Source organism: Ursus americanus, chromosome X (genome assembly GCF_024610735.1).
Source record: "Ursus americanus isolate L20-20 chromosome X, mUrsAme1.1.p, whole genome shotgun sequence".
NCBI lineage: Eukaryota > Metazoa > Chordata > Mammalia > Carnivora > Ursidae > Ursus > Ursus americanus.
In genome coordinates, this window is record NC_142164.1 from 107,287,800 (window position 1) to 107,303,842 (window position 16,043).

At 43.7% G+C, this 16,043-nt stretch overlaps 1 protein-coding gene across 13 annotated transcripts in view; it reads left to right on the forward strand.

The window, feature by feature from the left end:
• Positions 1 to 16,043, forward strand: part of SH3KBP1 (SH3 domain containing kinase binding protein 1) — a 322,979-nt gene that overhangs the window by 123,965 nt on the left and 182,971 nt on the right. For all 13 annotated transcript variants that reach the window (XM_087860197.1, XM_087860193.1, XM_087860198.1 and 10 more), the window contains one exon: positions 5,004 to 5,127. In XM_087860197.1, coding sequence (XP_087716323.1) covers positions 5,004 to 5,127 — 124 coding nt within the window. The remainder of the gene's footprint in view (positions 1 to 5,003; positions 5,128 to 16,043) is intronic.

The following is a 16,043-nucleotide window of genomic DNA, read 5'->3' on the forward strand; positions in this document are numbered from 1 at the left end:
AGTAAGTGGAGACTGAGGGTTGGGGGCTAGGAACACTCAGACCCAGGAAATCCAGAGCCCCATGACCTGGATCAGAACCGCGGAGAGCTCCAGGTAACCAGATTGCTGGCAGCCATAGGCAGGCAGGAGTTATTCCAGTGCCAAGTCCACCTTCCCTCCTCTGCAGCAACTTGTAGCCTGCATAACAAGGTTTTATGTGTGCATGAGAAAGGACTTCAAGGATTGGGGCCTCAGTACTGGTAGATTTATGGATAAAGCAGTACCTTATATTCTTCGGCTGTGGAGGGAAGTGAAGATTCCCACTGGAGCCGGCGGGGGTTGGGGGTTGATTTTGAGTCTCCCCCCTATAGCCATGGCACTAATTCTTCCTCGGAGGTGAGGTGTAGCAGGACAGCCCCGCCCAGAAGGCCCAGAGGCGGGTCCCACGGCCTACTATGCCCCTGACTAGCTTTGTGACCTTTGGCTGCTCTTGCATCCTCTCTGACTGGTCTCACGGTTCTTGAATGCAAAAATCTATCAGTCTGGCAGAATCAGGGTTTTATTATTTTTTTTTCAATAACATAACAGTGTTACTGTGAGGAGCAAGTGAAGAAATATCTGCTAAAACACTTTAATTTCTCTAAGCCCTTGCCCGTGTAAGGTTGTGTCATTGCCAGCATCGTCACCTATTTTTAGAGCCTACCAATAGGAGTCCATGACATCAGATGTCTGTGAAAGTGAAGGTTGTTAGAGAAATGCACTCCCCATATTACACGTGCATGGTCATGGGCACTATGGGGCCAGCGTGCATGGCGGAGAGTTTGAGCCAGAATCCAGTACACAGGGATTTGTGGCTTGCTGTGCAATTTAAAAAGTTTTTAAATGAAAGGGTTTGTCCTGTGGTCTTTTGAAAGTAACTGGGGGATTTCTGTAGGGGAGTGACAAGAGCATACATTTGTTTTCAGAGAGTGTCTCTGGCGGCAGTGTAGAGGCAGGGAGACATTGTTGCCCCTCCGGCGGGACTCGGGAAGAGTGGTTGAGAGATGCACCCTGAAGCTAGTCGGGTTGGGTTCCGATTCTGACTCTTGTTTGTTTGGCAGGCTTCCTCAGCGCTCGGTGTCTTGGTGTGTGCGTCACTGGGGAATGGGGTTGTTATGAAGGCTACAAGTTGCCATCCAGGTGAAGCTCTGAGAGCAGCTTCGGCACGTGGCAAGCGTTCCCCTGTTAGCTGGTGTTCATGTGTATATTTTCTTGTGGTCAAATACGTATAACATGGAAGTTGCCATTTTAGCCATTCAAAATGTCCAGTTCAGCGGCGTTAGCTACATCAACGGTGTTGTGCAATCATCGTCCTTATCTCTATCCAAAACTTTTTGGTCACCCCAAACAGAAACTTTGTAACCATTAAATATTGACTCCCATCCCCCCTCCCACTCCCTGGTAACCTCCAGTCTTTCCGTCTCTATGAATTTGCCTAGTCTAGCTGCATTATTTAAGTGGAATCATACAATATTTGTCCTTTTATGACTGGCTTATTTCACTTAGTATAATGGTTTCTAGGCTCATTCCTGTTGTAGCATGCCTCAAAACTTGACTCCTTTTTGAGGCTGTTGTTGGACACTTAGGTTGTTTCTACCTTTTGGCTACTGTGAATAATGCTGCAGTAAATGTTGGCGTACAAGTGTTTCTTTGAGTCCCTGATTTCAGTATTTTAGGGTATATACCTATGAGTGGAATTGCTTGGTCACTTGGTGGGTTCTATGTTTAACTTTGTGGAACTACCATACTGTTTTCCACAGTGGCTGCATCGTTTTCCATTCCCACCAGCAAAGCACAATGGTTCCAATTCCTCCATATCCTCATCAACACTATTTTCCTTTTTAAAAAAATTCTCACCATTTTATGGGTATGAAGATGTATCTCATTATGGTTTTGATTCACATTTCCCTAATGACTAATGATGTTGGACATCTGGTCGTGGACTTATTGGCTAAACGTATATCTTTTTGGAGAAACGTCTCTTTGAGTTCTTTGCCTGGTATTCATGGTTTTAAGGCAGCATAGGAGGAATGGAGAGAAACTGAGAGGTCAAGGAAGTAAATAGAGCCCAATGGGGTGACTGGTTAGGTATGGGGGCTAACACTGAGTTTTCCAGCCTGGATAAATGGATAGATGATGGGCTTTCAATAGCTCCCCTCCCTTCCAGAAAAGAGGCACGTCAGAGGGAAGGCGTTGAGTTTGGGGGAACTGCATCGAGCCTGTGTACCGGGTATTGTGCAGGCGGGGAGTCTACAAGCTGCCCTGCCATCGCCGTGTGTCTGGTTTCTCTGGAAAAATGTGGGGCATATTTTACAGTTTGTCTCCTCCCTGCTTCCATCTAAGAAGGAACTTAAGAAATATGGTCACTGTTAGGCTTCTCTGTGTGGCAAATATAAACAATTATTGAGAGGACAATGGCATCTGGGATTTATGAACCAACCTTTCTCTGGCGCTGCTGTCTTAGCCCTTAAGCACCTGCTTGATCAGGTCAGTCCTTCCAACCTCACAGGGTGCTGCTCGGAAGCCTTGGGTTTGAGCATTCTTAACAATCACAGATTCTAGGGGTGCCTGGCTGGCTCAGTCACTGGAGCTTGTGACTGTTGATCTCTGGGTCTTGAGTTTGAGCCTCACACTAGGTGTAGAGATTACCTAAAGACGGACAGACAAACAAAAACCAATCACAGCTTCTGAAGTTCTCTCCAGTGATCACTCCAGTCTCTGAAACACTTGTCCCTCCCTCACTGTTCCCCAACTGCGTGCCTTTAGCAGTTAGTGCTAAGCAAATGCTTGACATGTTGCCCACAACCCACTGAATTTCCCTGAATTAGTCCTTGGTGACCTTGGATGTTGTATTGCCATGTTATGTTGTGTCCAGCTGGGAAATGTGTGTGTGCACAGTCATATCTACACTGCAGTGGAAAGGGAGGTTTGAGCAACTGTTCTACCCCCAAAAAAGCAACCTCTGGGGAATGAGCCCCCGTGGTGGCTTGTTTTCTTTACTTCTCAGGCCATAGCAGCCTGGCAGCCATCACTAAGAAAGCATCCCGTCATGTGGCTCAGGCGGGCAATGTTTGCAGATTGTCCCCTGATGCCATCTGCCTGTGAGGCTACAGAAACCCCCAGCAACTGCTGTTCTAGCAGGTGCCACGGCTGCTGAGGTAGGAGTCCGTGTACATACACACGCGTGCACACAGCTTTGTGCTGGGTTGGCCTGGGACGCCAGCTGAAACTCTCAACCCAGCAAAGTGCCAGCCACAGTTGCTGATTTCCGGTGGGGCCCTGGTGATGGAGGGAGGGCGAGGCTGTTGTGAACTGAGCCAGCAATTGGGGAATTGGATACGGTAACGAACACCCGGGTGTGTAGGAAGCTGCTGGCCAGTGGCTATGTTTTGACAAGCTTTTTTGTTCCTTTCTTTCTGCCTCTGCCCTCTGCCCAGGCTGAATCTCAGCCCCCTACGTAATTTGCTGTCCTCATGTTTATTCCATAGAAGGAGCCCATCTCCATTTCTCACCCCATGTTCTTCCTAAAGAACGCATCTTTCATCCTTGAGCCCTTCCTGCCATTCAGCCAGGCTTTGGGTCTAGCCCCTTAGCTTTCGCTTTTTCCCCCGCGCTGGTGTAATTAATCATGGATTCAGACAAACCCGGTAACCCTCTGCTCCAGACCTGCAGTTTGTGAGTTACTATCATTTCAGGCTATTGATGCTTTCAAAAATAATTATGTAAATTATTGGAGTAATTTGAAGTAATTGTCTCAGCCATCAGGTTTTTAAATTCTGTATCTTTTTTCAAAAGATTTTATTTATTTATTTATTTATTTATTTATTTGAGAGAGAGAGAGAGAGAGAGACAGCACAAGCAAGAGTAGGGGCAGAGGGAGAGGGAAAAGCAGGCTCCCTGCTGAGTGGGGAGCCCTACGCTATGTGGGAGCTCCGTCCCAGGACCCCGAGATCATGACCTGAGCTGAAGGCAGATGCTTAACCAACTGAGCCACCCAGGTACCCCTAAATTCTGTATCTAAAAGGATCTTTTTTTTAATAAAGATTTTATTTATTTATTTTTTTGAGATAGAGAGAGCAAACAAGCAGAGGGGCTGGGCAGGGGAGAGGGAGAAACAGGCTCCCCACTGAGCAGGGAGCCGGAGGCAAGACTCGATCCCAGGACGCTGAGGTCATGACCTGAGCTGAAGGCAGACATTTAACCAACGGAGCCACCCAGGCGCCCCCTTAATGGATCTGTGATAAGAGACCTGCTAGAGCAAACTTTTTCTGTAAAGGGCCAGGTGTTTACGCTTTGATCTCTGTTTCAAATACTCAGCTCTGCTGTCATAACAGCCCTAGAAAATTCTTCAACAGATAAAGGTGGTCCTGTTGTAATGAAACTTTATTTATAAAGACATGTGGTGGGCTGTAGTTTGCTGACACCTGGCCTAGAATGATGGTCTTTATTTCTGTTTGTCATCCTTACATTTTTCTTTGTCAAGAGTTAAAGAGAGCCGGAGGAACTTGATGAGTGTATATGAACTTAAGTCACCTTCCTTTGGGTTTAGCATAATTGTGAGACATGGTGACTTGAGAATATATTTCTCTAAACCCCTGTTGGGAAGGATACAAACCAGAAGGCTTTTAGGGGGTGACTCTACTTGGCCAAAGCTTGTCATTGTTCAAAAAGTAGGACAGGCTGTCACTTCGAGCTGTGCAGTGGCCTTCATTATCACTCATTCTCTTCTCGTCGCTTGGAATGGTCATAGTCACATAAGGTCATGTCACCATATTGGACTTCATTTTACTCTACAGGAGCAGGTGCTTCAGTAATAAATGTAAGGAAAACAAGCCACAACAACACAGGAAATGGTATTTTTCTAACATCATGTTATACGGAGTTGAGGTCATTAGAGTTCATTTCAGGAAAGCTGAAGCTTAAAATAGCCAAAGAGCCATTTTAAAATTTCAAACAACAGTCTTGTTTTCCTTTTATCCTCACAGGAAATAAAGAAAGAAATGAAGAAAGACCCTCTCTCCAGCAAAGCTCCAGAAAAGCCCATGCACGAAGTGTCCAGCGGAAATGCTTTGCTATCTTCTGAAACAATTCTAAGAACCAATAAGAGAGGTATGGAAAAGAACAAGCCCCCTCCCCACACACAAACCCACACTGGAAACTTCCAGGTGAACTGTGTCAGATTCTGAATTGCTGAAAAATTGAATGGCGTTTGCCCTTTTGTTTTTTTGTATAAATTTGGACACACACACACAGAGCGAGTAACAATGTAATAACTATAATAAAGGGAATGGATACAAATTTTTTCATGATGAGAAAGTAGACTAAATTTGCAAATGATGATTTTTCTAGGACGTTAGCTTTCACTTTCATATCTATTTTTATGGATGAAAGGTGACTTTAGAGAATGCTATGGTGCACGCTGAGCTATGCGTGTCTAGCCATGCTCTCTTTTTAATTTAAGGGCAGGCTTTATCAGGGTCTTTCTCTCTACCTGCTGGGCTCGAAAACGCAGACCTTGTCTCTTGGCTTAGGAGGCAGTATGTGCACAGATAGAGCTCATACATCCCTCTAACCAAGGGAACTTTAACCATCTTATTTGCCTGTTTTGAGACCTCAAGGCAGATTTTCAGGTATTAGCTCGCTGGGGTTTTGTTTTCTCCCATAGTCCTTTGTGACACCATTTTTTGAAATGATAGGAGAGAGAATGTAAGATTGCAGAGAGGACTCGACTTACTGCCGCTGTGGTTGCACTAGATTTCCTCAGTTTTTCCCGCCCCTGCACTCACGGTGCATCGGGCCGGCTCACATGGAGCATGCCCGGGGCAGGTTAGAGTTCAGCTGCAAGCTTTTCATGGGCTGATTACTTCCTTAAAGAGAAATATAGAGCTGTTCAAAAGCAGGAGCAGGAAATGTATTAGCAAAGAGTTCCATTAAAAAGAAAAAAGAAGGCAAGTTTACATAACCACAGGGAAGAACAGCTAATCTTTCATAAAATTTAGACAGCAGAAGAATTTGTCCAATAAACTGTCCATTGATCATAGTGCTTGAAACATTAGCTTTGTGTCTCTCTTCCTTCCTGCTTCTTCTTCTCTCCCCTCCAGCTGCCCTGGGTTACATTTCCTTTTTTGAATTATTCAGATTAAGTATTGGCTAGAGGCCCACACTGGTTAGCAGCTATAGGATTTTCTTTCTTTTCTTGTTTTCTTTTTTTTTTTTTTAAAGCCCATCCTACCAGTGCAGGGGGTTTCCCATTTTAAGAATGAAGCATACTTTGCTATAAAACTATAGTCGTCCCCTAAAGTTCCTCCTGTGTTCTTGCAAATAAGTTCCAGAACTCCTGAGGCCTGGATTTCAGAGCGCTAGAAGTCAGTGTGTCTTTCTATATGCCCAACCCTTGCTTGCTGCTCCGAGCCCCTCTTGTTCCTCCTCGTGCTTCTTGGGTCAGTGAGCCAAGGAAGGGCATACACACGGTGACCAGTGGCAAGGCTTCCCCTGCCAGCCCTGCTTTTGTAAAGTAAATAAGAGAATTAAGGTAATTAATTAAGTTAACAAGATAAGGAATTAATTAAGTTAAAGAATTAAGGTAATTATCCAGATGAGTTGGGTAAAAATTACCTGAGAACTTTAAATCAAAGAAGGAATCCAACTTTTCAGATAATTGCCTCTTTACGACTAAAAATCTGGCCTCTAAGGTCCTCGCCAGAATTTGTCATGATCCAGAAAAAGGTACTAACAAGGGGGCATACTGAGGGCTGTTCCTTTCTTAAGTCTCCACCTTAGGTCTGCAGCCCGATTCTGACCAACCTTTTACTCTTGGGTATTTTATATAATGAATCTGCCAGTGGATCTGAGACCTTAGCATATGGAGGAGTTCTGTAAATACGAAACACATAAAATACCATCTTCATTCTGTCCCAGGCTTCACACTGACCCCCAGGTCACCTGGGCCAAACATCAATTTCCAGTTGAAGGGAAGCATTGTGTACCCAGGGCCAGCACCGTGTTTGGCCCTGCCCCCACCCGTCAATACTAACAGTATCCTACTACCCCTTATAATAAACAGCGGGGTGGATTGATTGGCCTTGTCAGGCCAGATAAATAGTTCATTGTGCTGAGCTCGAAAGCTACATTTTTTTCCCACCCCAAATCAATGAAAACCACTTTTTTTCCCCCTTAAAACAAGGATCAGAGGCTAAATCTGTGGGATGATTCTGGTTACTTGTAAACACTTCCATCCAACTGATTTTTAAAGTTTTATGAGTTATTGTAAATGACCCAAGTCTTCTCCTTTTCTTCGTTTCCACCAAGCTTTGTCCCTAGAAATCTCTTGATATTTTTGTCTGTTGCTGTTGTTATGGAGGGAAGTTGCTTTCAGAGTTTAGTAACAGGCTGCTTTGTTCCATTAACATGGATCCCTCTTGGGGTATATGAGTCCACCTTGTGGTTCAGCCTTGGACCCTGGGAGAATTTAATAGAATTAACACAGGTTTTTTTCCTTTTAATAAAGAAAGATCAAAATCTATTTCTGTTATGAGTCTGAAATTGAACTACTTCACTGGGTCCTGAACTTGAGGTAGACTTAGCTAAAGAAGTTTGCCCAGTGTGCCCAGCGGCTTGGGGACATGGCTCACTTTGTGGCAATGGCAAGTGGGTTGTAGTACCTCACAGTGTGGGATGAGCTCGCCCTCCTCAGGCCCCTGTATAAGGTCAAGAGCCACCCTCGGTTTGAAGGAAGCTGCTAATAGTCTTGAGAAAAGGCCAAGATCGTGGAAACAGTTTGGGGACTGATTAGTTTCAGTTTTCAACTTTTACCTTTGCAAATTTCTACAGAGTTGATTTAGGGAGGTACTGGAATGACTCCACGTGCTTTTCATTTGAGAAAAAGATGTGGCTGAAATTGAAAAAGACAGGCAGAGAGAAAGAGAGAGAGAGAGAGAGAGAGAGAGAGAGAGAGAGAGCAGTTCCTCCAGATGGCCTGGCTGCTGTCAGCTATGCATTCCAGGCATTAGGGCTGTAAGGACATTTGCGTCTCCTCCCACCCCTGGCCATGTCTCTGGGCTTTACCCGAGTCACAGTGAAGGAGATTTCCATTTAAAACAAGCTTTTCCCAAGGAGTAAGAAGTCATTTTTCATGTACGCTTGCAGCATGGATGTTATATATCCTGAATTTATCCCAGACTCCAGAATGTTGACAAATTGTCGCCAGAAAATCTGAAAATTTTTCTTGGAGCCAAATGACATTCTCATGAACCAGACAGAAAAAGATTGTCTGTTTCCTTCTGAGAATGATTTATTCTTTTGTTTCTTCTCTCATTAAACCCACATAGAAGAACGATGCACACTCCTAATTTAAAATATTGATAAATGGAGGAATTTTTTTTTTGAAAAAACATTCAAACCTGGATTTAAAAGCAAAACTGAGCAAAGCAGACATTTTAACAGTTAATAGCAAATATGTTAAATACATACTTGAAAATGAGCGAGGAGGATTTTGTCCATTTCTACTTGAATTAAAGGAAAGAAAAAGTCATTTGGTTTCATCCTCAGAAGGGTTTCCCAACCAACTGTCTTTATGTGAGAGGTTCAGTGTCCAGGCTGTGATCAATACTGTACTGCCCTTTGTAAGGAGCAGCTTCTACTTTGGGGGCTCTAGTTCCTCAGTTTTGGCATCATTAGCAGACCTCATGGGGAAGCTGCCTCTCTCAGAACCCCTCCTGCCGCCCAGGATTTTCGATATTGTCCTTACTCGCTTTTACATGCATCCTGATGAACACTGAACAGCGCACATTTCCTGCGTGCTTGCTGCAGGCCTGGCCCTGTGCTTGGTGCTGGGACAGATAGAAGGCCTAGAAAAACACCAGCCCGTCCTGCCTGCAAGCCCTTGCAGTCTGTTGTAACCCTTGGGAAATGTTAAGAAAGTGGTGTCTATTTCTTAAATCTTTTTTTATGGCAAGATGGGGAGATGTCTCTTATTTACTTCTGTCATTCTGAATGTGAAGCCACTCCACAGGTTTCTGGTTGGCTTTATGTGTCCTTGTTTCTATTTCCAGTTTATCATGAATTCAGTGTTTGGTAAGTCTCTATTGTATTTTGCACATTTATTATTCTTTGCTATTATTATTATTATTATTATTATTGTTATTGTTATGCTCTCCTGATATAAAATGTCTTTTATAATCATCTTTTTAAGTCGCTCTGCTACTTTGGCATCTGCGTTCTGAAAGATAAACTGCTTTTACCATCTTTATTTAAGGTTTGTCGTGCATTTGCATTTTACTGCCCCTTCCAGGAATTAATGCTGAAAGATCTGATGGTCTCAAAGATGTTATTTGTAACAGGTCTAGCCCTGATGCTACAAGATGAGATTCAGGTTGAGCTGGGGGAGGGCTGCTCTCGGAGTTGCTATGTGGATATGACTTGGATTGTAGAACATGACTCTGTGGGCTCATTTCTCGTGTGTTTAGTTCTTCAGACAGGTTTCGTTCAAAAGTTGTCCTTAACAGAGGGACCAACAGCTGCTCTGCCTTTGGTGACACACTGTTGCTTTAAAAGTTAATGCAGAAATTCTTCAGAATTCATTTTGTGTGTGGATGGGTGATATATACATGCCCCCAGCATAATACGGACCTCGTGTTTGCCGCACGGAAGGGCTCTCCATTTTGGTCTGCTGCCTGTAGCTGTCAGAAGAATTGTACCGAATGTTTATCTTTCTTTTCCTCCAGCACCAGTCATTCCAATCTCTGAACGGATCTGGCCATAGTGACCTCCCTCCCTTGTCTCTACTGAAGGGGAAACATTTTTTCAAGCTCTCATTTCTTTAGCATTTACTTGGCTCCTCACGATAATGTTCTCCAGGTATGTGTTGACTGGTTTGTCAGGACAGGAGTGCGTGTGCATGAAAACGTGCACATGCTGCCATGGAACTCTGGGTCAGCTCCAAGGAGGTGGCCTGGTTCCCTTGATAGGCTGTGGGTTCTTTGTTTGAAATGAAACTGTAAACAAAGGATGGAAAAAGTGTGTCTTTAATGAAAATGTCAACTACTTTGATTTTCCAGTGCTTTGTTGTTTAAGGTAGATGCAAGATCTGGGAATTTGTTTATAGAAACAAGACTTTTTTCCTTTCAAATTTCCTTCTGGAGAAACAATTGTGAATTACCCCGGTTACCTAGGGATCTGAAAATGTGGCGTGTTAGGTCAGATTTTCTTCAACTCTCTAAATTACCTGTTGACTTTACCTAAATGGCTGGCTTTTATGGACAGCTGGAAGAGTAAGAAGTTAAGAGAAGGCATTACTGTTGTGTGGAAGCTCTTGGCTATCGCCTAAGCTGGTCTTTCCCATGGGGAGATGAAAATAAAGCTGGCCACCTGGCAGTGAACCTGGATGGATACAATATTATAGCCATTCAATATTACATACATCCGTGTAAATGTGTCTGTGTGTGCATTTATCATCTTCTTTCCCAGGGGCCTTCATTCTTGAATGTTTGAGAGTAAAGGGACCATAAAGAGGTTTTGTAAAGTAATTGATCCCTGGCTGCATTACTGACAGGTTCTCTTGGGAGCCTGTGTTATTGGCTCCGTGGGACCAGTAGTTGATGTTAGAATATGTTGCCCCTATTTACTTTCTTTTTTTTTTAAGATTTTATTTATTTATTTGACAGAGACAGCCAGCGAGAGAGGGAACACAAGCAGGGGGAGTGGGAGAGGAAGAAGGAGGCTCCTAGTGGAGGAGCCTGATGTGGGGCTCGATCCCAGAATGCTAGGATCACGCCCTGAGCCGAAGGCAGACGCTTAACAACTGCGCCCCCCAGGCGCCCCCCATTTACTTTCTTATCTGAGTAATACCGCCTCTTGGATTTACGGATGGTGGTGAAATGGGTGGAAAATGCCATTCCAAGTGGGTGTTGCCATTGTCCGTTTTCCATACACTTTTGCATGTGGGTCATTGACAAACTTTGTTTTAAGAAATTTTCTTGTATTATATTTATCTCCTTTCAATCTCTGTGTCCTGGTTCGAAGGTGTTAACACTAGAGGAATTGGTGTCCCCTGGAATAATTACCAATTCAGACTTCTGCGGCATTCCTGCTGGGTTTCCACCCAAGTCCATGCGGAGGTCAGCCACGGAGTGGTTTTGTGATGGTGGCTCCACCTGGTGGCTCTCCTAGGAAACTCCTCCTCCAGCCCACCTTTTCTTTCTCCCTGCGGGAGATGCTTTTGGTTCCTCTGACTTTTAGTGTTCTCAATTCCTGCCATTCCATCTTAGACCCACAGCTTCTCACAGTACACGTGTGTTCTCTTTAGGTCCTTTCCTTTCTCTTCTAATTTGTGTTCACTGAACTCATGGAATCCATTTCCCCATCCTTGTCCCGTCTCTTACACCCCCACTGACCAGGATCATTGTTGATAAGTGTGGGGGGAAAAAAAGGATTCCTGTAGGCATGACTCTAGGTGTAGATATTAATTTGAACACAATGAAGCAGTCCACTAAAATACCTGGAGGTAAGCCAGAGTCTTACCAGGTAGCTCCAGGTATCCCTAACTACTTCTTTACTTCTTGTTGAACCGAGTTTTCCTGAAAGGAGCAATATTTTATGACTGATGTTGTTTTCATTTGTCAGCAGGTGGTGGAATAAAGAGCCTACTGACTTTGCTAGCTTCATTATCATTTGTCAGTTCTCTGCGGAAAGCCCCTTCTTGCCTGGGCGTGGGCATGGGCCACCCACCCCCACCCCACCATGCTCCTCTCTGTGTGTACCACTGAGCATAAGTATTCTTGATAAATAAAAATGTTTCTTCTTTAATTTCATTGTTTTTTGGGTTTCGTTAGTTGATGACATTGCAGATGTGTTTTAGCTACATTGTGGGTTAGTCTGAGAACTTAATCACCATTTACGACTTTGTTTCTATGAGAAAAAGCATTTGGAATTTCAAACACTGCATAGTGCATAACCCACTTGTAAATCTGACTTCTTTCTTTGATTTTTACCTTGCTGGCCTGAAGCCTTAGGTACCTTTTAAAAGCAGAGACTCCATATCATCGGGATGACTGCAGTTTTCTCATGTTACAGAGTCGTTTACAATTCACTTGGTACAGAATGCTACAATTATGCAACCTCCCTCCAACACACCAGGCTCCGAGGACAGTGCTGACCAACCACATAAGCCCTATTGTATGCGGTGCTTATTTTTACCAGTTCTGAGTTGGACCTTGGGGGGCCCAAGTTTGTCTGTCTAAGGCATGTTCTAAAAGGGATACTATTGTATATTTTCACCTACTCGAGAGGAGGCCATGCAACGCGTGTGTCCTGCTCAGATAGACACCAGGCCAGCATTTCCAGTGTGTGTTGTACAGAATTAGGGCCCTGCAAAATATTCCACAAAAGAGGGATGGAGAGAAAGAGAGATTAGGAGACAAAAAGGGAGAGACACAAGAATTTTGGCTACAGCCACCTGCACTAACACCCTCTTAGAGACTGACAAGAACCGTAGCATGTTGCAGGCTCTCAGATGTCCTCTGCTAAAGAAACCTGCTTCCGTTTGATCAGCGGACCGCATTTTACTGAATACTAGTTAGGACTCTGCTTTGCGATGCGCAGGACTTGAAAATGCAGGGCAAGGAGCTATCTAAGCACCTCTGAGATCATCTCCGATCCACCCTTGCACAGAGAATGTTAAAGTGAATGAGTGGCAGTGGCCATGCTGGCGCTGTGAGAGACACTCACGAAGCCTCTAAAGCCCGAGGCTGCGAAAACACAAGTTGGGCGATGTTGGGAGAACATTCCCTGAATCTAAAACTTGAAAACCAGTCCTTTTGGGAGGTTTTCAAGTGAGAAGCTAAAAGGGATTTTTTTTTTTCTCTTGATCACTGCTTGGGTCCTTGTGTCGAAGAGTGCCTAGGCTGGGCCTCGACAGGAAAAGTGGGCTGAGGGGGCTGGCCCAGTGATGCAAGGCCAGCTCTACCTGGGACTTGGGTCGGGACGGAACTGGGATTCCAGGAGTGGATTTTACTATGATGACGAAACGGTAGTCCCATATAGTCAAGAGAGTCTCCTCGCTTCCTCTACCTGCTTCGATTGAAAACGGGGAATCTTAGCTCTCCTTGACACCGTTAAAGCCCTGATTGGGCATAAAGAAGAGGTTTGTTCGCTCTCTCCTCCTATAACAATGAAAGAGGCTGCCATTTTGAGTTCAGGTAATGAACCCACTTGTGGAGCTGTGAGGAAAACCCATGTAGCCTGCCATTTAGAGTTCTGGAATCTAGGATTCCTTTGGTGGCTTAGGTCCCTGAAAATGCCCCAGCCTTTGGCCTGGTGCAGGGACCTGCTTGTTGACATGCCAGGAAGGAGGATATGGAGACTCTGCCCAGGAGACCTGAAAGGACACCCCTCTGACCTGGGGGACTAAACTTAGCCGAGGCCCCCTTGGGATTCTCTTTTCCAAAGGGAGATTATTCCAGGTAGAGAGCTGGTAGATTAATTAAAGGTAATTAATTAGAGATATTGTATTGGGACAGCAGCTGTCTTCACTTGTAGAAAACCCTGGAAAAGGAGGCTTTTCTCCTGTAGTTTCCTCTGTTTCTTCTAATTATACTTTTAGGTCTGTCGTCACAACCTGGTCCCCCTGATGTTACCTGCAGCTTCAATTTAGTCTTTGGATTCATGGCTTTTTTGTGCTTGTGAGTCCCTAGGACCATCGTGCCCTGAACAACGAGAGCATTTCCTGGTCTACCTCCCTAACCCATGGTCAGGCAGACAGCAGGCCCATACGCAGTGCCAGGTGGACGACCGTCGTGGTCCCCAACCAGGAAGGGAAAGAGAGAACAGTCAGAAACTTTGTACGTGCGCGCGTGTGTGTGTGTGTGTGTGTGTGCGCGTGTGCATGCAGCCATTCTTCCTGCAACAAGGCCCTCCTAACACTAAGCTTATTCAGGCCTCCAGGAAAATACAAATGGAACAAGCAGTTCAGTCCTCAAATGTGCTTCCTTGAGTGACAGCTGTCCATGCCTGTATTCAAAAAGAAAAATTTCAAATCAGTACCCCAACTTTGTCTTCTTTCCCCAGCTTCACTGAGATATAATTAATATACAACATTGTGTAGGTGTAGGTTTAAGGTATAGTGTGGGATGATTTGATACATGTATATATTGTGAAATGATTTCCACAATAAGGTTAGTTACATATCCCTCACCTCCTATAATTACCTTTTTTTAGTTGTTATTATGAGAACATACAAAATTTTGTCTTTCTCTAAGATATTTTACTTAGCATAATGCCTTCAAGTTTCATTCATGTTGTCACAAATGGCAGGATTTCCTTATTTTTATGCCTAAATAATATTCCAGTGTGTGTGTGTGTGTGTGTGTGTGTGTGTGTGTGTGTGTGTGACATTTTCTTTAACCATTATTCCATCGCTTGCTGGATGCTTAGGTTGTTTCCATGTATTGGCTATGGTGAATAATTCTGCAGTGAACACGGGGGGTACAGATATCTCTTTGAAATAGTGATATCATTAACTTTGGATATCTGCCCAAAGTGGGATTGTCAATAACCTAACTTTCTACCTTAAGAAACTAGAAAAAGAGGGGCACCTCGCTGGCTCAGTTGGTTGAATGTGTGACTCTTGATCTCAGGGTTGTGAGTTTAAGCCCCATGCTGGGCATAGAGATTACTTAATAAGAAATATTTTAAAAAGAAACTAGAAAAAGAAGAGCAAACTAAACTTGAAGCAAGCAGAAAGAAGGAAATAATAATGATTAGAGTGGAAATAAGTGAAATAGAGAATAGGAAAATACAGAAAATTACTGAAATAAAAAATCGGTTCTTTGAAATAGTCAACAAATTGATAAACTTTAGCTAACACTGATTAAGAAAAAAAGGAGAGAAGATTTAAAATCCTAATATGAGGGATTAAAAAGGGGACCTCACTGCTAATCCTTGAGAAATTAAAAAGCTTGTAAGGGAATACTATAAACAACTTATATACTCCTTGTGGGGATGTGAACTGGTGCAGCTGATTTGGAAGAGTCTGGCCGTGCTTCAAGCTGTTAAGTAGAGAGTTAGCACATGGCCCAGCAGTCCATACACAAGAGAAATGAAAACATGTCTACATACAAACCTGTACACTAATGTTCACAGCAGCATGATTCATAACGGCCCCAAAATGGAAACAACCCAAATGTCCATCAACTGAACAGATGAACAAAATGTGGTTTATCCACACAGTGGAATATTATTCAGCAATAAAAGGGAGTGAAGTACTGATACATGCCTCCACATGGATGGGCCTTGAAAACATGATGCTGAATTAAAGAAGCCAGACACTAAAGATCACACGTTATATGATGCCATTTATATGAAGTGTCCAAAATAGGCAAATCCATAGAGACGGAAAGTAGGTTAGTGCTTGCCCAGAGCTGGGTGTCAGAATGGAAAGTGACTACTCATGGGCAAGAGGTTTCTTTTTGGGGTGGAAGTGTTCCAAAATTACACTGTGGTGATGGTCACACAATTCTGTAACTCTAGAAAACCATTTAATCACACACCTAAAATGGGTGAATTTTATGGCGTGTAAATTGTATCTCAATAAAGCTGTTTTTCTTTTTAAAGATTACCACACAAAGTGGTGTTAAAATGCACTATCTGGCTGTGCCTGCCTGCCTGTCTGTCTGTCTCTTTCCCTTTTACATCCCCTCCACTCCCCCCTCCCAGCTGAAGGACAAGATGTGTCATTCTGTTTATTCAAGTCTTTAAAAATTATATGTTTCTCAGTGAAGCTTTATATTTTTCTTCATTCACTCAGTTGCCTAGGAGATAGTGAGTCTGAGGGATCAAAAAGACACTGTTTTGCTGGGATGACCTAAATATTAGAGAATCGATTTGAGAAGGTAGAAAACTGACTGTGGCATTCTATTGTTCATTTCTTGAGAAGAAAGGAGAGAGTCCCTGTAAATCAAAAGGCAAACCTCTTATATTCTAAATTCTGTGCTTCACAGAGAGAGCCTTTGCTGGAAAGGAAAGAATCCATT